This window comes from Seriola lalandi, unplaced genomic scaffold (assembly GCF_002814215.2).
Source record: "Seriola lalandi dorsalis isolate HSWRI2012SDOR001 ecotype SW California unplaced genomic scaffold, Sedor1 jcf7180002054648, whole genome shotgun sequence".
Classification (NCBI taxonomy): domain Eukaryota; kingdom Metazoa; phylum Chordata; class Actinopteri; order Carangiformes; family Carangidae; genus Seriola; species Seriola lalandi.
In genome coordinates, this window is record NW_019525201.1 from 26487 (window position 1) to 48530 (window position 22044).

At 45.0% G+C, this 22044-nt stretch overlaps 1 protein-coding gene across 2 annotated transcripts in view; it reads right to left on the reverse strand.

Moving 5' to 3' along the window:
* Nucleotides 1-377: 377 nt before the first annotated feature.
* The window catches only part of LOC111665495 (Rho guanine nucleotide exchange factor (GEF) 4), a 117814-nt gene continuing 96147 nt past the window's right edge, over nt 378-22044 (reverse strand). The window contains exons 6-16 of one of the 2 annotated variants that reach the window (XR_002761500.2): nt 21481-21632; nt 11409-11588; nt 11084-11284; nt 9370-9549; nt 7472-7704; nt 6625-6754; nt 6158-6289; nt 4733-4976; nt 4144-4221; nt 1820-2744; nt 378-762 (exon numbers count right to left, since the gene is read on the reverse strand). Coding sequence is in view for 1 of the 2 variants with exons in the window: in XM_023420528.2 (XP_023276296.2) it covers nt 2587-2744; nt 4144-4221; nt 4733-4976; nt 6158-6289; nt 6625-6754; nt 7472-7704; nt 9370-9549; nt 11084-11284; nt 11409-11588; nt 21481-21632 (1688 nt within the window). In the remaining variant the exon portion in view is untranslated. Of the gene's footprint in view, nt 2745-4143; nt 4222-4732; nt 4977-6157; nt 6290-6624; nt 6755-7471; nt 7705-9369; nt 9550-11083; nt 11285-11408; nt 11589-21480; nt 21633-22044 lie in introns of both variants that reach the window. The other variant, XM_023420528.2, reaches the window with a different exon arrangement.

The window sequence follows — 22044 nt, forward strand, 5'->3', positions numbered from 1 at the left end:
CCTTCACAGGATCAGGAGGATTCACCCCTCCCTCACCAGGGAGGAGGCCCCGGTCCTCCTCACCTGCCTCCAGGACGACTGCAGCTCCCTCCGTACTGCAGCTGCTGAGTCTTAAACCTCCTCCTCTCAGTTCAGACCACGTCTCAGCAACTCGTTAGCACCAAATCAAAAACAGACGTGTTCTGAAGCACTGAACACTGTCAGAAGTTCAGAGCAGTAATGAAGCTTTTTCAATAGCTTTCAGTCTTCTGTCATGGTCATGTCATATCACTCCGTTACAGCTAAACCCTGTCTGTTGAGGAAGACTGCAAGGTGTGGTTGAAAGCTCCTGAACAGACCTTTTAAGTTGAAGGTTTTTGAACACAAAGAGCCAAACATGCCGTATTCATCAGTGTTTAATTTTGACAAAAAGCAGCCGTGCAAGAACCTTAGTCAAATAAAATAAAGTGTAAAAATGTCAAAAATCATTTTGATCAATCAAATAGTGAACATGCAACTGAAGCCCATCCTCAGCACTGGACAGTGTCTCAGCTCATATGGACATAATTCCCAGTGTGATAGCAATTATGTGCACATGGACAATTCTGCACCTGACGGTTTACAACCAATAACAATGTTCTGTGCCAATACAGGAAGGGGTGTGGTCTTTATGTAGGAAGGCAGGAAGTACAGGTGTGAAGATTCAGGTGGAGGATGGGTGTGTGTGGAGACCTTAAATCAACAACTGTCCTTTTATCAACCATGACCCAGGCTGTCCTCAACCTGAAAGACAGAATTTAAAGATGTTGTATCAGACATGAAGGGGGGGGGGGGGTTAAAGTCATCTGTCAGGAGTTTGACGTAATGCAGTGACTATTATCAAATCATTTTGTGCTTGAAGTGGATGAGCTGTGGATGGATGCAGACTCAGAGCCCATAGAAAACAATGGAGAATATGTCTGGAAAGAACTTGAGCTGCATGCTTTTGAAAATGTCAGGAAATATGTAAATAACAGGTTTTGTGGTTTATGAGCAAACGAGGCGACGCAGCTGGAGAATCCATCTCTCCAGGACCAATCAGTGCCCTAAGAGGGAGGAGCTACTGGCAGCTGGGCGTGTCTTAGGTGAGACGACAGCGGGCAGCGACTGTTCTTTAACAACAATGGCGGCTGCTAAAGATGTTAGCATGTATAGCATCAGTCAGTGTCACAGACAGAAAACAGGAAGCTGCAGATTCCTCGTGATGATTATAAAATGTGACCGTGAGAAACAGCGTCCACAGGCCGAGGTGATTCAGTGACAGTGAGAAGGAGTCACATCATGTGTGCCCCCCCGGTGAAGACCATTATTATTATAATTATTATTATTTAATTAAAGAAATGCACAATAAATAATCAGCCCATCTGACGGCCACATTTATCAGCGTAGGAATGTTTAATATTCCATATGGTCAGAAGCTAAAACATTTGAACATAAAGGTGAACGAGTACATTTCACTGAATGCACCGACAGAGCAACATCACCGGGCCGCATCCGGAGCAGGAGTACAGGTAGATAAAAGAACGTGTGTGTGTGTGTGTGTGTGTGTGTGTGTGTGTGTGTGTGTGTGTGTGTGTGTGTGTGTGTGTGTGTGAGAGACGCTGTCAGCCTGGTAGCACAATGAAACTTCGGTTCCTGTATCTGGTTAAATATAGATGGGTTCTTCAGAGATAAAAAAAATATTCTTCACAGTATTTTTTCATCACATCCATGCATGTCACTGGAAGTCATCCATGGCACACTTCAAATGGCACTTAAAAAAAAAGAATGAAAAAGAAAGAATAAGACGGGGTAGTTTTACTTTCTTCAGGTAGGAGGAGGAGTGGAGGAGAGTGTTGTGTTCGCTGCTGCTGTAGAAACGAGCTCCTTCTCTCTGATGAGCTGCGTCTTCATGTCTCTTATCAGGTGTTTGCACAAACATCACAAATCAGCAGAGAAACACAGAAATCAGCTCTGGTGGATGGAGATCACAAAACACTTAAAACCAGCTGAAATGACCTTAAATCATATATTTGCACAGAGAGAAGCACAAGAAACTTTACCCCCCCTCAGTTTTCCCTTTTTTCAGAAGCAGACAAAGAACAAACAAATACAAAACAAATCATCTGGCACTGTGAACAGTTGGCATCTGTCCAATCAGAAAGAAAGAACAGTGGAAATGAACGACAGAGTTTTGTCGACAGGCAGCAACATCTTCACAGAGGCAGCACAGCAGGAGCCCCGCCCCCTCGCAGCAGGACAGTAGTTATATTAGTACCAGTCGGCTTGATTGAAGGTATAGTAGTAGTATGTTAAGCAAGAGTCCAATCCCCCTGTTTGACTCAGTGTCTCCAGGAGACCATTCTCAAGTTTGATTGTTAACCAACCTATAAAGTGCTTTCAAAAAATAATCTCCTCCTCATCATCGTCATCCTCAGCTATACAATAAATCAGTATATCAATTAGGGCAAAGTTACAAGTATGAAAGGAAAGAGAGGAAGGATTAAAAAGGGTCTGTTCAGGCACGAGCAGAGAGCTCCTCCTCCTCCTCCTCCTCCTCCACAGCTCCTCTCTTCACCTCCCTGGTGCTCACTTCTTGAAGGGAGTCAGTCTGCCGATGTTGTGCCAGAAGGTGGAGGTTTTGCGCTTGGGCTCAGCCAGCATGAAGACCTGCTGCTGGGGCAAAGCAGTGGGCAGGGAGGGGTGCTTCTGTCGCAGCAGGAAGTCGTAGTAAGGTCTGGTCACCGCTGAGGAGGAGACAAAACATCCTTCATTAGAACTGACCTGAGAGCAGCTGAGAGGAGCTCACACTCATCGAGGGCTGCAGATTATATTATCATTATCATCATTTCTTTTATTTATATATCTGCAGCTGTTTGACTGGTGTGTCCTTTTATTCTACGATTATTTCCTGATTGTTTTCCTTCTAATACTCTACCTTTATTTCTGGTTTTACTTTAATTCATCTCCTCTCTTTTAGTATTTATCATCTTATCTTTATCACTCGGCCTTATCTTCAGTGTTTCATTACTTCCTGTTATTATTGTCTTATATATCTGATATCCGTGCATGTGTTTGTGTGTGTGTGTGTGTGTGTGTGTGTGTGTGTGTGTGTGTGTGTGTGGGGGGGGTCTCTCTAGAGACCAAAACAGTTTTTGTACCAGGCTGTAAACATGTTTATTTCTGCTGTAAAGTTGGACACTTTAACATGGGAGTCTATGGGGACTGACTCACTGTTGGAGCCAGACTCTAGTGGTCGTTAGAGGAACTGCAGCTTCATGTTTCAGTCTTGAGGTTGATGCTGAGTCTGCATCAGATACACTGGATGAAAAGAGAATCTGATCCAGGAACAGGGAGGCTTCTTACAAAACTAAATAATTACTGTTTTCATAATTAATTCAATGTATGTGTTTTGTATTCTCATCATTTAACCGAGATTAAAAAAAGCCTTGTAGAAAAGGGGCGGATCATTTACATATGTTCATCTGTAGTGAGCCACCAATAGAAACGGCTGCTTTGTTACCAAAGCAGGACACATTTCTCTCTCTATCTGGGGTTTCAAAGCGCTGACAGAGGAGGTGACGTACTGACTGTGCCACTGAGGAACCAATCAGAGTTGTCTTTTTGTTTTCTCTTCATTATTCAGCTGCACATCATGTTTTTGTCTTTTCCTGTTTGGTTCTGTTTCATCTTCAGACGACAGAGAAACTGACAATCACAGAAACATGACTGCAGATTTAAAAGTTGACCTTCAGTAACCTTTACATCAATCTACAGAACAGACAGAGAAAAACTATGACATCATTTCACTTCAGGTCTCAGCTTTACTTTCTCCATTAAACACAATTATTATTCACACAGCAAAGCTAACGTCACTGAGACCAACACTTCCTGCTAATGTTTCAAATTAAAAGCCTGCAAACCAGGAAAGGGGATGAGTATTTCCTTTGAGCTGCTGGGATGCCTTTAATGTGAAAACATCTGTACAGGAAGTGTTGGTATGAAGAGTTTTATTTAGTATTGTATTATTATATAATATTACAGTGTTATAGATCATTGCTTCCAGTATATATTACACATAGCGGTAACCCCGAGACAAAGGGGACTGATGTCCCCTCACACTATATCCTGTCTGATGGTTGTTACCTTTAGGTTTCCCAGCTGGATGGCTTTTGCAGGCATTCAGCATAGCCTGTTTCTTCTGGACCTCTGTGAGAGAGAAGCCTGGACACAGATGGACACACAGGATTAATATGAAGCTTTCTTCATAAATACGAACATGATGGAGAACTTGGCCACTGAAAGAACAGCAGACATAAAGCGACAGATTCCAGATGTCACACTGTTTCTTTTGTTAAACTGAAATCACATGTGTAAATGGAAATCTATCTGAGAGATTATTTATTATTGTTTCCTGTTACTGGGCCAAATCCAACATGTACTACCTTGATACAGTCCAGCTCAAATATCACAATATGCCATATTATAGTGAGTAATCATGTTATTGTATTTTATGTTTCAGGTAGAAGTGACGCTGCCACTGAACAGCAGATCACTTTGATCTGTAGTGAATGTCAGACGCAGCAGCAGAGCAGACGGAGAAAACACTAAGCCTTAAAGCGTTAAGGGTTAGTAGTCCTGACTGCAACGGCCCGGGTTCAAGTCCCACCCATGCTGCATGTCCCGTCCAGTGTTTTTGTGTGTGTGTGTGTGTGTGTGTGTGTGTGTGTCTGACCTGTCTCGCGGTCGTGCTGGACCTGCCTCCTCTCGTCAGCGAAGGCTCGGAGCCAGCGCTGCTTCTGCTCCGGCTTCTTGGCACACAGGAGGTGGACCTCGTCTCCAGCCAGCGACCGCAGCTTCAGGGCGTTCTTCACGCTGATGTTGAAGTCCTTCTCCTTCCCGTCCTCCACGTCCATCACCTCCATGTGGTCCATGTCCACCCGACCCTTGTAGTACAGCATGTCCCGGCGCAGCAGGTCCTGCAAGTACCAAGAATCTTTTTAGTACAAGACCTGATCCAGGAGGAGCTGAACCAGGAGGAGCTGATCCAGGAGGAGCTGAACCAGGAGGAGCTGATCCAGGAGGAGCTGATCCAGAAGGAGCTGAACCAGGAGGAGCTGATCCAGGAGGAGCTGAACCAGGAGGAGCTGAACCAGGAGGAGCTGAACCAGGAGGAGCTGAACCAGGAGGAGCTGATCCAGGAGGAGCTGATCCAGGAGGAGCTGATCCAGGAGGAGTCAGCTGTTTGACTGATGAAGGTTTGATCTCACAGTGTGAACAACAGGAAGATGTTTGGTCTCTTGTTGGACTCATGATTAAAAATTGAATGTATTTATTATTTTCTAAGAAACGTCTGTTGCAGCAGCTGCTGATTAGCTGCTGATTAACAGACATGCTCTGTATTCTAATTAGCAGACAGCTCAGAGGACTGATTGGTTTATTATATAAGGTGTAGTTAGCAGTTGTCATGACTGTTACTGAGGCTCCATGGTTATCAGTAGCATCTCCTCTTCCCTGAGTCCGAGTCAGAGACCTCTGCTGCTCTGACCTGAAGAACAACTTCAAGATAAATACTGGTTCTTCTACAGTTCGTTAACAACGTGAAGGATCTGTGATTTGATCTTTGTAACTCTGAGCAGTTTAAACACAGACTGATTTCCTCTGAAGGTTCATGTCTGTTGTTATATTGTCTTATTAGATCGATATAAAACACATTATTTCTCATATATAAACATAAATGAAACATCTGTTCTGGACACGTCGGCTGTCGTCCCTCCTGAGGACAGTTACAGGACATCCTGCAGGTCGAGGTTTTAAATGTTTTTATGATTTTGGTTCATTAACACTTACAGGAAGTAATGTCTACTGCTGACACCAACACACCTGTGCAACAGGTAAACAGAGCACACTTGAATCCTCATTGTTTAGTATTCCTAAAGAAAAGCAGGATTTTTCTTTTTCTATTCCACAAGCTCTGATCTGTGAAGGCTTCATCCACGTGATCAGCTAACATCCAGGTGCAGCTACTGTTTGCATGATTCTTCTCACACACTCATCAGTATAAAACATATACTGTTTTATACTGTTTTATACTGATGAGTGTGTGTATTAAACGTGATGTTAAACAGTATAAAACAATATTAAACAATATAAAAAGCACCTTTTTGCAGTAAACCATCTGATGGTCGAAGAGGAAAAACATTCTCTGTTGACTTTTGGCCTGAGGCTGAGACAGTTTGGTCAACTCCCCTGAAAAGATGAGATCAGAGCTCCTGCTGAGGACGTCTTCACCCTGCACACACACACACACACACACACACACACACACACACACACACACACACACACACACACACACAGAGTTACTGCTGCAGTCAGAGAAGAGAGTCTCTCTGTCTGTCTCTCTCTCTGTCTGTCTCTCTCTCTCTGTCTGTCTCTCTCTCTCTCTCTGTCTTCGCTCTCTCTGTCTCTCTCTCTCTCTGTCTGTCTCTCTCTCTCTCTGTCTGTCTCTCTCTCTGTCTCTCTCTCTCTCTGTCTGTCTCTCTCTCTGTCTGTCTCACTGTCTCTCTCTCTGTCTCTCTCTCTCTCTCTCTCTCTCTCTCTCTCTGTCTCTCTCTCTCTCCTCACCTCCCAGTCCTCGATGGAGCTCTGCCACTGGGCGATCTTGTCGATATTCTCCAGGCGCCGCTTCCTCTCGTTGATCAGCCTCGCCACGTTCTTCATGGCGTTCAGCGCCGCCTCCACATCTTTGTAGTCTCTACAGATCAGAGAAAGATGATATTCTTTATATTTATAATTCAATGAGTAAACTGACACTAACAGTGACGGTGTGTATCACAAACCTGATAATTTTGACTCTCTCACTCACCGTCCTGCTGCCACACATGCTCACTAAATGTGGATTCATCCATCATTAAAAAGAGGCTCCAACCAATGCACTAAATCTTTGTTAAAAACTCGTGTCCAGCTGTTTCTAGCAGATGTTTGTGAGTTTTCTCTGAACGTGGTTTCTTGTCAGCAGCAGGTAGTGGTGACTGTCTCTTAACAACAGCTTCAGCCATCTTTGTCTTTATGATGCCAGAGGTTATAACATTTCCTCTGATGCAATGAGATTGTTTCTTAATTAAACACATTCCACACAGAATCAAAGTTCCTGAAGCAGAATTATATTTTAGCTGCTGTTCTATCAGAACTGTGTGGACATGACATCAAATTCAGACAATTTATATCCAGATATTAATATTTTGACTCAGTATGAAAAAAGATGAATTTCTAAAAAAAAATTTTGTAACTCAAATTCCATTTACAGAAGGACAACAGTGAGATATAGTTGAAAGCTCTGGAAAAAGCTAGGACCTTGATTTAAGACATTAGACAGAATGATCTAGATATTAACTGTATGTTGGCCACTGGTCTGTCTCCAGAGGATGGTCAGTGAGGGTCATGTGACACCTGTCCCCCCTGAGGACGTCACCTGTGCTGAGGGTTGGTGTACTTGAGCAGCTCCGCCAGCTGCAGCGGGTACTTGCAGATCTTCTGGACCGGGGTGAGCAGGAAGCCGTCCAGGGAAATGTCGATCATCTTCTGAAGCAGTCGGCACGCCTCGAAGAAGAACACGTACTTGTTGACCTTCATCAGCTTGGAGAGCTGCACGCAGGCGTTGGGGTGGTTGTTGCAGTACTCTGAGTATATCTGGAAATCTGTTTGCTAACAGGACAGGAAACAAGAGGAAGTGAGAGGGAGGATCTAATTTCTGATTTCACTCAGTTGTCAGTTTGTGAGGAACGCCTACTGCAGCGAAAAGTAACGCAGTCCAATAAAACCCACAATACATCCTCATTCATGAAGATTATAACTTGTTGGAAATGTGTTGATTCAACTGTATGATCATTCTGGAGGATGCAGACTGTGCTGCTGTTGATCTGTACTGCTTTGTGTTGACAGGTGTTCCTATTATTTTGTCCACCCCATTCAAATGAATGAAAGGCTAAACATACAGATGAATCAACAGCTCTTTAACCCAGTTTCTACGAAAACAGAACATTACAACCTTCATGAAGGAGGATTGAGACTGTGTAAGTTATAGTTAGGTGTTCCTAATAAACTGACAACAGTACATTCATATTAGCGTGAGGGTTTTAGAGAATGAAACAACAAAGGACAAAATAAAGAAGAAATGTGAAGTGGAACAACTGATTCCTGTGACATTTCTTTAATATTAGGTTTGGGTGAAATCTAAAATTGAATATCTTGATACAGTCCAGCTCAAGTATCGTGATACATCATATTATGTTCAAGGTACAGTATAAGTGATGCTGCCACTTGACAGCAGGTCAAAGTTTTATTTGTCACATGCAAAGGTTCAATGTACAGAAGCAGATGAGGGTCAGACTCTGCAGCAGAGCAGAGCTCAAAACCTTGATTAAAATTTAACATTATGAAAAATATTGTGATATTCAATGTTATCAAATATCAGCTGAAGCCTGTTTCATACAGTAACATCCCTCTGATTCTAACTAGAGACACAGCTGCTGAGATTCACAGGCTGTCTGCAGGGTCGTTGTTCTGAACTCTGAACTCTGGACTCTGTTCTGAACTCTGGACTCTGTTCTGAACTCTGGACTCTGGACTCTGTTCTGAACTCTGGACTCTGGATTCTGTTCTGAACTCTGGACTCTGGATTCTGTTCTGAACTCTGGACTCTGGATTCTGTTCCAAACTCTGGACTCTGGATTCTGTTCTGGACTCTGGATTCTGTTCTGAACTCTGGACTCTGTTCTGAACTCTGGACTCTGTTCTGGACTCTGGACTCTGTTCTGGACTCTGGACTCTGTTATGAACTCTGGACTCTGGATTCTGTTCTGAACTCTGGACTCTGTTCTGGACTCTGGACTCTGTTCTGGACTCTGGACTCTGTTCTGAACTCTGGACTCTGGATTCTGCTCTGAACTCTGGACTCTGTTCTGGACTCTGGATTCTGTTCCAAACTCTGGACTCTGTTCTGAACTCTGGACTCTGTTCTGGACTCTGGACTCTGTTCTGAACTCTGGACTCTGTTCTGGACTCTGGAATCTGTTCTGAATTCTGGACTCTGGATTCTGCTTTGAACTCTGGACTCTGTTCTGGACTCTGGATTCTGGATTCTGTTCCAAACTCTGGACTCTGGATTCTGTTCTGAACTCTGGACTCTGTTCTGGACTCTGGATTCTGTTCTGAACTCTGGACTCTGGATTCTGCTCTGAACTCTGGACTCTGCTCTGAACTCTGGACTCTGTTCTGGACTCTGGACTCTGTTCTGAACCCAGGAACTTCCTCTGGACTCTGTTCTGGACTCTGGACTCTGTTCTGAACTCTGAACTTTGAGTGACTCACGTGTTCGAGGAAGCAGCAGCCGATCTCACTGAGGTGCGGCTGCTCCTTGTTGAACTTCTTCTCCAGTCCCTTCAGGAACTTCCTCTGGAACCGGTAGATCTCCTCAATGTTTCCGAAGATGGTGCGAAGCTGCTCCTCAGTGAACATGTCTGTCCTCTTACGGCACTGTTTGATGTAGCCCTGATGTAAAGAGACCGGATCAGAACCTGTAGCTGTGAGACTGTGAGACTCTGAGAGAGTCTGAGACTCTGAGAGACTCTGAGACTCTGTGAGACTCTGAGACTCTCTGAGACTCTTGAGACTCTGTGAGACTCTGAGACTTTGAGACTCTGAGACTCTGAGACTGAGACTCTGAGACTCTGAGACTCTGAGAGACTCTGAGAGACTCTGAGACTCTTGAGACTCTGAGAGACTCTGAGACTCTGAGACTTTGAGACTCTGAGACTCTTTGAGACTCTGAGACTCTGAGAGACTCTGTGAGACTCTGAGAGACTCTGAGACTTTGAGACTCTGAGACTTTTTGAGACTCTGAGACTCTGAGAGACTCTGAGACTCTGTGAGACTCTGAGAGACTCTGAGACTCTTTGAGACTCTGAGACTCTGTGAGACTCTGAGAGACTCTGAGACTCTGTGAGACTCTGAGACTCTTTGAGACTCTGAGACTCTGTGAGACTCTGAGAGACTCTGAGACTCTGTGAGACTCTGAGACTCTGAGACTCTGAGACTCTGAGAGACTCTGAGACTCTGTGAGACTCTGAGACTCTTTGAGACTCTGTGAGACTCTGAGAGACTCTGAGACTCTGAGACTCTGTGAGACTCTGAGACTCTGAGACTCTGAGACTCTGTGAGACTCTGAGACTCTGTGAGACTCTGTGAGACTCTGAGACTTTGAGACTCTGAGACTCTGTGAGACTCTGAGACTCTGTGAGACTCTGAGAGACTCTGAGACTCTGAGACTTTGAGACTCTGAGACTCTGAGACTCTGTGAGACTCTGTGAGACTCTAAGACTCTGAGACTCTGTAAGACTCTGAGACTCTGTGAGACTCTGAGACTCTGAGACTCTGAGACTCTGTGAGACTCTGAGAGACTCTGAGACTCTGAGACTCCGAGACTCTGTGAGACTCTGTGAGACTCTGAGACTCTGAGACTTTGAGACTCTGAGACTCTGTGAGACTCTGTGAGACTCTGAGACTCTGTGAGACTCTGAGAGACTCTGAGACTCTGAGACTCTGAGACTCTGTGAGACTCTGAGAGACTCTGAGACTCTGAGACTTTGAGACTCTGAGACTCTTTGAGACTCTGAGACTCTGAGAGACTCTGTGAGACTCTGAGACTCTGTGAGACTTTGAGACTCTGAGACTCTGAGAGACTCTGAGACTCTGAGACTCTGAGAGACTCTGTGAGACTCTGTGAGACTCTGAGAGACTCTGAGACTCTGAGACTCTGTGAGACTCTGAGACTCTGAGAGACTCTGAGACTCTTTGAGACTCTGAGACTCTGAGAGACTCTGAGACTCTTTGAGACTCTGAGACTCTGTGAGACTCTGAGACTCTGAGAGACTCTGAGACTCTGAGACTCTGAGACTCTGTGAGACTCTGTGAGACTCTGTGAGACTCTGGGAGTCTGAAGAGAGTTTCCCATGGTAAAGGAATGTGTTTACTGGAGTTGCTGTATGACAGTGATCATGTGATCATGTGATCATGTGATCCCGACCTCACAGATGTCCTTCAGGTGCTTGATGTAGTCTCTCTCTGTGCTCATGATCTCATTGATGACGTTGGTCCTCATCTGCTCTTTACAGGGTAAACCGGGTCCCAGTAACAGGCCCAGAGCCGCCTGGTCCTCCTCCCCAGCCTGCGCCTCCTCCAGGTGGGCCAGGTACTCCTCCATGGGCTCGTCCTGGTTCACACGCAACTGTGGACACAGGTGAGTGTTAGACATGGTCTAGACATTTGATTAACCTCGTAGCTCTGATGCTAGCACATTATAGAAATACTGGAACCAGGTCAAACATGTCATAAATCACAGTTCGTCTCACCCGCACGAAGCTGGCAGGAAACCAGCCCTCGCTGTCCATGATGCGACCCCACCACCACTCCTTGTTTGTGGCGTCCACTACTTCGATGACATCACCGGCCTTGAAGCCGAGCTCCTGGTCGTCCATGGTGACATGGTCCCAGAGCGCCTCGGCGTACACCACACTGCCATCACTGATCAGCTGCACAGGAGGACAGAGGAGGACACAGGTCAGGAGTCTGTTGACTTCTGGTCTCAGGACCTGACACAAGCTGAGCTGTGATGTCATGACTGCAGAGGTACTGTTAGTCACACAGTGAAGGTCAAAGGTCAACTACCAGCCACTAAAATGGCTCAGGATGAACTTCACTGTTGTAACATGACCTTTAAGTTCAACCATTTCCCTTCTGATAAATTATGACCTCAACAGGTGAGACTGGAGGCTCAGGTGCAGCTCTGACGTCTGTCATGTGACATGTGTCATGTGACCTAGAGGCTGAAACACGACGTGACGACAGAACAACTTCCAGTTCAGGTGCAGACTATAAACTCTACCTGTGGTTTAATAACAATAATAATAACAACAATAATAATAATAATAATGATAATAATTATAATAACAATAACAATAACAACAACAACAACAATAATAATAATAATAATAATAATAGGTGCCTTTCAAGGACTCTTTACAGCCACAGTAAAAGATAAAGAGCGAGCACAAGGTATCAAATACAGAATAAATTAGAATAAATCTCACTGCGTAAAAATAAATATGATTTAATGCTATATCACAGCAGACAGTTATTATTGCCGTTTAAATTTAATTTATCACTTTAACCGTGGTTAATCACTGTGATTAATCTGACTCATGTCATGTTCTGCACGTCATCAGACACACAGCAACAACGTGGGTTTGTTTTGTGTCAGTCAAAACATGGACAAGACAGTGACAGTTGCTCCACAGATTTCTCAGCCACTAAAACCTTTTTACATGGTTAGTGGATATAAGAGGCTTTTTTAAAAGTGTTAATATCTTAATATTTTATGTTTAAATACAAACATTCACCTGGTGAAATGATTTCAGGTTGTTTTATTACTTTTTTAACATTTCAGCACGTTTTAACACCACTGTGATAACACTGATAACCATGTTCATTTCTGTCACTATAACCATATCAAATGTTTCATCTCCAGTGGTTTCACAGTCATTATAAAAACATTGTATCCTAAAGGAGTTTTAAATCGAAAAAACAACTGGACTTGGTCCAGTCCCAGCCTGGTCAGATGCGTACATGAACTGATGAAGCCTCCTGGATGAGAGGTGAAACGTCTTCCCAGACAAATAATCAAGTCCAGTTGTTTTTTCGATTTAAAACTCCTTTAGGATACTATGACCTGGACAAATGAGAATATGCACAGGCTATAAAAACATTGATTATAGCTGCTTTCAAAATCCCACAAAACGACCTCCTCTCTTGACTTGAATCTGTCGTCCCAACGAGAGAAAGAGAAACAGCTGACTCCATTAAAGCAATCAGCTGAAGTGTTCAATAATCAGGAGACGACGTGTTAGCAGGTCACAGTGTGATCACAGTTAGCCTGTTAGCCTGTTAGCCTGTCAACACCCGTGCACTGACAGAATCAGTATTATATATGGCTCTGGATCACAGAGGTGTGTTCAGGTGTGATGTGGTTTCAGCACATACATCACTGCAGCACCATCATGACATCTCGACCGACCACAGACCGACCACAGACCGACCACAGACCGACACTGACACTCAGGTCTACAGACCAGCAGGATCTGGTGTTACTGATGAAGACACTGCAGTGGTCATATTTCACATCGTCTCGTACACAGCCCCCAGTTTCACTGCGTCATCACGGCCTCAGGCTCCACACAGGCCTCCACTACGCTGCTCAGTCCTGCAGAGGGAAGCAGGACTCCCCCCCGGCCCCCCGCCCCACAGGAGCGTCTCTGTCAGGGACAGAGGACATGGTCTGGACGTCTTTCACACCACCTCAGTCGTTTCATTCCTCTCTACGTGATCTGGCTCTCAGCTCCACTCATCCATCATGGCGACGAAGAAAACAGATGATGTGGCTGTTGCTAAGCAACACACCCACACCATCTTGCCTGTGTGCTGCCTTTCTCTCCAGATCCCTTTTGGCTCTATGACATTACGATATCCTGTCATCAAAGGTTATGATAGTAAACTGTACATCACTCATCACCTGAGTCAGGACAGTGGTCACTGCCCCCCCCCCAATACTATTTAATGTTTAATATATTCAAGGTTTAATGTAAATCTATGATGAAAATGTTCTCTTGCCTCTTCAGGCCTCAGACTGATTAAAGTGAAAACAACCTGAGGAGGAAAAACAACCAGCTGTGCTGATGGTCCCACATGGACGTCATTAACCACAGACTGACATCAGCTGCTTCATTTCAAGCCTTTGACATGTAAATTCAGCTGGTGCATTCAAGTGACGCTCTGAAGAAGCTCTTTGTAACTGAATAAAGAGGGGACAGTTTAAGACGACGTGTCCCAGTGTGAGACAGAAAATTTGTGGGTGGGGGGGGAGAACATGAAGCACCTGACCTGCAGCAAGCGACTCATTAACATCAGGAGAACAAAGAGAAACACCAGCAACTGCAGTTTCCTACAGACGCAGAGGAACATGAACGTCCCACATTTCAGCCACCTAATGAATCTAAAGTCAATATTCACCTTCATTTCACCTGTTTCTTAACGAACTCCAACCTGAAGATTTTTTTTCCACTTAATTTTTTCTCTGAGATTTTAAATGAATCATTTAATTTTTTAAGTTGTTAATAAAGAAACAATAACACCTTTAACAACTTAAACTGTGAATAACTCTCGCTCTTGGAGAACAGACAACTTTAAGAGAATTGCATAATAGAATTCTTTTAAATATTTTTTTTGCGGATTTTAATGTGACAGCTTCCTGTTTCACCTGCAGGACTACAGCCTCATACCTGTGAGTATACTGATGTTACAGGTATGAGAGCTGGAGGAGGCGTTCGACAGAGAAGAGAGGGAAAGACGAGCTGCTCAGCTTCTCTGTTAAAGTGGAACACAGAACATCAGGGCCTGAAGTTATCAACCTGCTAAAAGTTCAATTTTGGACTGAATTTAAAGATAAAAGTCAGAATCCTTCACATTCACACCAACTCACTGAAGAATAAAATCTATATATCACATTTCTTTAGACTAAAAATGTTTTTAAATATCAAGGACCTTCAAAGGTGAAGTTCAGAGGTGGCAGCGACTTTCTGTGTGACCATTATTAGATATAGTAATATATCTCGGGGTGGGGGTCGTTGTAAGAACAGCAATAAAATTTTTCTTTCATTCACTAATTATTTCCAGTTGTTTGTACTTTACAGTTTTTTAAAGGCTGTTAATCTTCTGTCAATGAAACTTTACACTTCCTACACAGATGTTTCAAATTAAAAGCCTTGCAGTGGCTCACAGAGCTGGTTTACAGGAAGTGTTAGATTTGACAGTTGTTATAAAGCAGCAGAGGAAGGACCTGGGTGTATTCAGTATAGTTGCTGTATGAAAATGGACTTATACTGAATCTATCAAGACAACAGGTGAAGCATGGATGAGGCTGCATCAACAGCAAAGTAACCGGGGCAACAGTACAGGTCTGTCTCTGATGAACAGTAACACCTGGTTCAACCTTCATTAATGAACCAGTGTCAGTTTAGCTGCTGATAAACTGCTACACTTAGTAAACTATACTTTAGCATCAGCAGCTAATGTTAGTGCAGCGTGTCAGTGATGAGGAGCAGGTCAGGGGTCAGAGGTCAGACCAGCAAATGAACTCTGTGTGTTCAGTCCTGGTGGAAGTTGTGTGTAGAGAAAACAATCAGCTGTGGTTTTTTCTCAGAGCAGAGGAACCGGGTCACCAGAGGGTGTTACATCACCTGCAACCCTGAAACAACACACACACACACACACACACACACACACACACACACATACACACACATACACACACACATACACACACACAACACACACAACCCTCTGTTAGAGCCCTGAAAGAGACCGGGTCATACACACACACACACAGACACACACACACACAACACACAACACACAACACACACAACCCTCTGTTAGAGCCCTGAAAGAGACCGGGTCATACACACACACACACACACACACACACACACACACACACACACACAAACAACACACAACACACAACACACAACACACAACCCTCTGTTAGAGCCCTAAAGAGACCAGGTCATACACACACACACACACACACACACACACACACACACACACACACACACACACACACACACGACGTACAGTGTGTTGTGATGTTGACGTGTTTGTCACCTGTATCATAACGACTGAAACATACCTGGTTAATTTAACTTTTAATTAGCTCTTACAGTTGTTTATGTTTCTATTATTTTTTCTCTTGATTTCCATGTTTTTTCTCCCGTTCTTTTATATTTGTCAAATTATTATTATTATTATTATTATTGTACATCCTCTAGATATATATAAATATGTTTAGAACATATATGAAATACTCATTGTAAAATTTGTGTATGAACATATATTAAAAATATTTATATGATTAATTTTTATATGGAATAAGATGTGACCATAAACGTTAATGATATGTAGTTTATTAAAACAACATACATATGAATCTGTATATATATTTATATACTTATGTTTTATTAAACATGTCTCACTCTGGGAAAGTGTCTCATGGACTCTGCTGTTTATTATAATAACATTAACAGGCTGTGGGATGGATATGTATTTATATAACAATACAATCATACATACATAAACATATATATTTATATGGGCTGGATGTATACAGTCTGTCAATATATGAAATTGTTACAATTTCTAACCGGTTTCATATATAATTTTACATGTGTGTTTATCTCATATGTACATATGTTACATTAGTGTGTATGTGTGAGATGTTTATTCCTCAACAACAAACACTGAGTTCTCCTGTTAGAATAACGTTCGACCAGCTGTTCCATCATTATTATTATTCTAATGACTTTAATATGACAGTGTTTAAAGGTTCATGTGATCAGCAGGAACCAATGGGCTGAGAGGAAGTGACGGACACACACAGAGTGACACAGGCCGAATCCTCCAACCTCCACAACCTGGTCCATCAGACCTGCTGAGACCTGCAGGACCAAGACCAGGACCAGGACCAGGTACTGGACCTGGACCAAGACCAGGACCAGGACCAAGACCAGGTACTGGACCAAGACCAAGACCAAGACCAGGACCAGGACCGGGACCGGGACCGGGACCAGGACCGGGACCGGGACCAGGACCGGGACCAGGACCGGGACCAGGACCAGGACCAGGACCAGGACCAGGACCAGACCACATCACACATGTTCCTGAAGACACACACATGAACACACCACCCGCTCTCACACTGAATGATCTCCCCTCTCCACCTTGTACCTGAGATCTGCTGCTGCCATGTTGGACTCCCATCAATCCCAGCAGCCCCCTCCTCCACAGGGCAGTCCTCCTCCTCCCCCTCCTCCTCCTCCTCCTCCTCCTCTGCTTCAGGCTCCTGTGTTTCAGTTTATCGGCTTCTTTCCTCCATGTAGAAGTATGTGTTCATGTGTTCATGTGTGTGTGTGTGTGTGTGTGTGTGTGTGTGTGTGTGTGTGTGTGTGCTCTACTGGAAGGCCAGCAGGAACATGAGCACCACGTTGATGATGATGAGCAGCATCATGATGAAGAACACCACCACCTTCTGGGTCTCTGGGGGGAGGTTGCAGCGCAGCATAGTGTTCAACAGTCCCATCCTCTGCCTGCTCCACCTCCCCGAGCCGCTGCCGCGAGCCATCAGTCCCCTGGCCTCCTCCTCTTCCTCCTCCTCAGCACCGCCGCCCCTCCCCCGTCGCCTTTCCCTCAGCGCCGAGCCCCCGCACCACACGGCGTCGCCTCGTCCCCCCGCCGCTCTGCGATCCCCGTCTCCGTCCTCCGGCGCTGCTCCCGTCCTCCGCTCGGCTCTGGCGCTCGCCTCCTCTGCTTCTCCTGCCACTTTGGCGATGCCCCGCGTCGCCCCGGCCTGCCCGTGGAGGCTGGGAGCGATGTGTGTCAGCGTGTGTGGATCTGTGCTCTGTGAAGCTGTGCTACGTGCCGAGCACCCCCCCTCCTCCTTTACTCCCTTTCTCCTCTTTGAGGAACAGGCACCTCCCCTCTCTCCTTCTCCTTTCTGTCTCCCTCCGATCCGTCTCCTCTTCTCTCTCTCTCTCGGTCAGGATGTCAGGATGAACGACGGAGGACGAGATGCTGCATCTCTCCGGTTCATGCCTCCTCGTCTCTTCCTTCTTTTCTCCCTCCGTCCTCCTGCTCTCCAGCTGTTGTTCTCTCTCTCTCTACATATGCTCAGGCGTCTCTACCTCTGAAAACAGGCCATTTGTTCTGCCCCTGGTGTCTTTCTCCTCTCGTCTTCTCTCCCTCCGTCTCTGCCCACCTTCTCTCTCTCTGTTAAAATGGAGCCGGGTGTTCTGCCTCATCCATCCATCCACCAGGATCACCCTCTTTTCTTTTTTTCCCTTCCTTCTCTTCTTTCCTTTTTTGTGTGCCCACCCTTGCATAGCCGGTAGCCAATCAGGATGTGGAATGTGTCAGCGTATCCTGGATACCGGAGTAGCTGAGGCAGGGCCATAGCAACCTCTGGGAGGGTGAGAAGAGGGGGGGTGGGGTGGGATGAGAGGGACAGAGGGAGGGAGGGGTACGATGGAGGCCATGCAGAATAATGGATGGATCTCAAGGGAAATATTGTGTGTGTGTGTGTGTGTGTGTGTGTGAAACAGTGTGTGTGTGTGTGTGTCAGGTCTTTTGCTGCAGTCACATACGTTGACATTGATCTACAGATTGATGATTTTTGATGTTAGAACCAAAGAAAATAATCACTTTGTTCTAATGAGCGAATGAGCTGACGGTGGAAATCTGGAAGAATTTAATTCAGTAATTTCTTGTATCAGCTGATCGTTGTAGTTTTTATAAACGTTACTCAAATAGGAGGAAGTGCAGTTGTTGGAGACTATTTTCAGTGGCGGATGAATACAGATCCAGGATGCAGTGAGACTTTCAATGGAATTCAATCCAAATGTATTTATAGAGCACATTTAAAATATAATATATAAAATATAAACAGACAACGCAAACAGGCTGGTTGTAGTGCAGGGGATTAACAGGTCTGTTTTAAAAACAAACTTTAGAACCTTAAAATCGATTCTAAAAGGAACCAAGAGCCAATGAGAGGCCAGGAGAGAGGTCATGTGATCCCCCCCCCCAAAAGCTTAAAGAATCAGGACTGGGGTATTTACTGACTGATTTCATGTTGAAGAAGAACACATGAAAATGTCTTCAGCTTGTGTTAAACACAGACCTGGTTCCAGCCATCGAACCAAAAACACATTCAACAAACCAGAGACTTCAGGACCAGGGAACAGGAAGTGATGTCATGTGACTGATGTCCAGGTTTTAGAATCATTCCTGCAGAACTCTATTAAGTCGTATATAAAGCTGTACTTATATAAAAATGTATTTGGTTCTAAAGCGTCTATCATAAAACAGTTTTCACACCTGTAATTAAAAACATGCAGAAGAAGTCACAGTGCTTCTTTCAGCCTTCAGCTGTTTCTGTTGACATTCAGCGCTGCAGGGGCGGAGCCACTGTGAAGCCTGACAGACAAAACCCAGGGCTAAACTGTGCAGAGGTAAACGACCTACTGCCTGAGAAGCTCTTCGCTGTGAGATCATCATCATCATCTCCTCTGTGGTCTTGTGTTGTGAAGAACGGTCGGAGAGGAGACGCTGTGTGTGGACTCATGATGAGTCACTGACTAATGGCTTTACAGGATTTCATGCATGTGAAGACGCTGCTTCCCATCGTGACCCGACCTGAGGAGGTCAGTGAGCCACTGATTTCCCAGGTCGCACCTCTCCACAGACCTGAACTCAATGTGCAGGTGGAATCACCACAACAAACAAAAACAAGCTCCGCCCCTTCATCTCCACACGACACCACAGATGAAACAACAGAAAAATAAAAACCTGAGGAGCATTTTCTAATTTTTTATGTCCAACCAACAAAAGCCCAAAGATACTGAGTTTACATTGATATAATAAAGAGAGAGGTCTTTAAATCAGAGCAGCTAGAGCCTGAAAACACAGGCAGCTCACACCTGTACACCTGTATGAGTGTCAGCGACGGAGCAGCAGGGACAGAAACCACTCATCACCTCTGTCTCCACATCACAGACTACATCCTCCCACAGGATGGCAGCAAAGGGCCAACTCTGTCCGACACCCAGAGAAGAAGAAAACTGTTGCCTGGATATCTGTTTTGATTGGCTGTCATTCTTCACTATCGGCCAATCAGAGTGAACGCTGCAGAGAGAGGAGGAGGAGCAGAAGAAGATAAGTCTACCTGAAGGGTTTCATATCTGAGCGCAGCAACAGGTCGTTACCTGCTTCATGAGTCGAGTCTGGAAGGTTCAACATCACCCAGCTGCAGCTGCATGTGTCAGTGCGGATCAGTGTATCACTGTGAGTGCACTTATCAAGTCTCCTCCACCGAGAGGTGCATTAGCAGAATCCAGAGCAGGTATCCATGACAACCAAATAATGCAGCAACCTCAGAGCTGGTTTTTACGTCCTCTCAGCCAGAAGGCAACAAGAGCCATTTTCAATCTCTGCTGTTTCTCTCTCTCTCTCTCTCTCTCTCACACACACACACACACACACACACACACACACACACACACACACACACACACACAGAGTGCTGTTTAGGGATAGGCAGGTTTATGTGAAAGTCTTTTTAATAATGGACAACAGTGGTGTGGAGCTTTTCCCTCCCAGCTGAGGAGAGGAGAACCTTCCCTCAGTAACTCTGCTCTGACTCCATGTTGTTTGTTTCATCGTAGTTTTCTGTGATTTGTCACATTGAGTCTGGAGAGATCAGACATCTGCTCTACTGTCATCACTGCTGCTTTACCAAGACATCTCCACCTAAACCAGTGGTTCTCTAACTGGGGTGGGGTGGGGGGTGGCACAGAGTCGTGGATGATCAGGGTTTTAACATGACCCATTTTAAAGCCTCCAGTATTTAACACTAGAATCACTGTCTCCACCAACAGGCACCTTACAGGAAACATGGTGTTGAATAATGACCAGAAGAACATTATGAGATCACAGTGAAGTTGACCTTTGACCCTTTGGATATAAAATGTTATCACTTCACCACAGTATCCTGATGGACATTTGAGTTAAATTGTGTCATGATTAGCAAATTCATTTGAGAGTTATGGACAAAAACGTGTTTTGTGAGGTCACACTGACTCTGACCTTTGACCTTCAAATTCTAATCAGTTCATCCTTGAGTCCAAATTAACATTTGTCCCAAATCTGAACAAATTCCCTCAAATTACTGAGATATCACGTTCACAACCTCAAGACAGACGAGCTGATAACATGATGTCATTTAATGTGGCGCCCCCCAGTGGTAGCACCAAAAACATCACACACACTCACACCAGCAGAAGAAGAGCAGCTGCTCTACTCTCTCTGCGCCGGTCAGGAGCTTCTGACCACAGACCTGCTGAACTCAGGTGAACCCAGGTGAACCCTGGTGAACTCAGGTGAACCCAGGTGAACCCAGGTGGACCCTGGTGAACTCAAGTGAACCCTGGTGAACCCAGGTGAACCCTGGTGGACCCTGGTGAACTCAGGTGAACCCAGGTGGACCCTGGTGAACTCAAGTGAACCCTGGTGAACTCAGGTGAACTCAGGTGAACCCTGGTGAACCCAGGTGAACCCTGGTGGACCCTGGTGAACTCAGGTGAACCCTGGTGAACTCAGGTGAACCCTGGTGAACTCAGGTGAACTCAGGTGGACCCTGGTGAACCCAGGTGGACCCTGGTGAACTCAGGTGAACCCAGGTGAACTCAGGTGGACCCAGGTGAACTCTGGTGAACCCTGCTCACCTGATCTTAGAGACCACTCCTCCACATCACCTACCTCATTGATGGCTAGCTGCTCCCCCCCTCCTCCTCCTGGGTGTCCAAACCGATGTCCAGAGCTGCGAAACTCTTCATACAGCAGATCCTCTTCACTTCCCAGCTCGTCTCCAAGCCCCGCCTTCTCTGACGCCCCGTCAGGAATAACCACGGCTGGGAGGGAGGGAGAGGGAGGTAGAGAGATGGAGGGGAGGGAGGGGAGGCAGAGGAGAGACAAAGACAAGAGAAAATATGATAAATAATGTGTTGACTTTATTAATTATTCAGCCTGAAACTGTGTCATAAACTGATATTTTTCACCACAGGAAACTGAGTAATACACGATCAGGTCGGGTTCAATGACCTACACACATATAAAGTTTCTGCTTTTCTCCATTGACTCCATCACTGTCGAATGAATTTTTTCATTCAATAGATTGATTATTAAAGTGATCGCGGCTGTAGCATCAGTAAACAGAGAGGACACTGAGTCAGAAGAATTAGCCTCTCCATGAACCCGTGGTGCTCAGGAGAAAAGTGTGTCACTGCTGTTACTCACAGTGGCAGAGCAGCTGGGGGGGGGGGC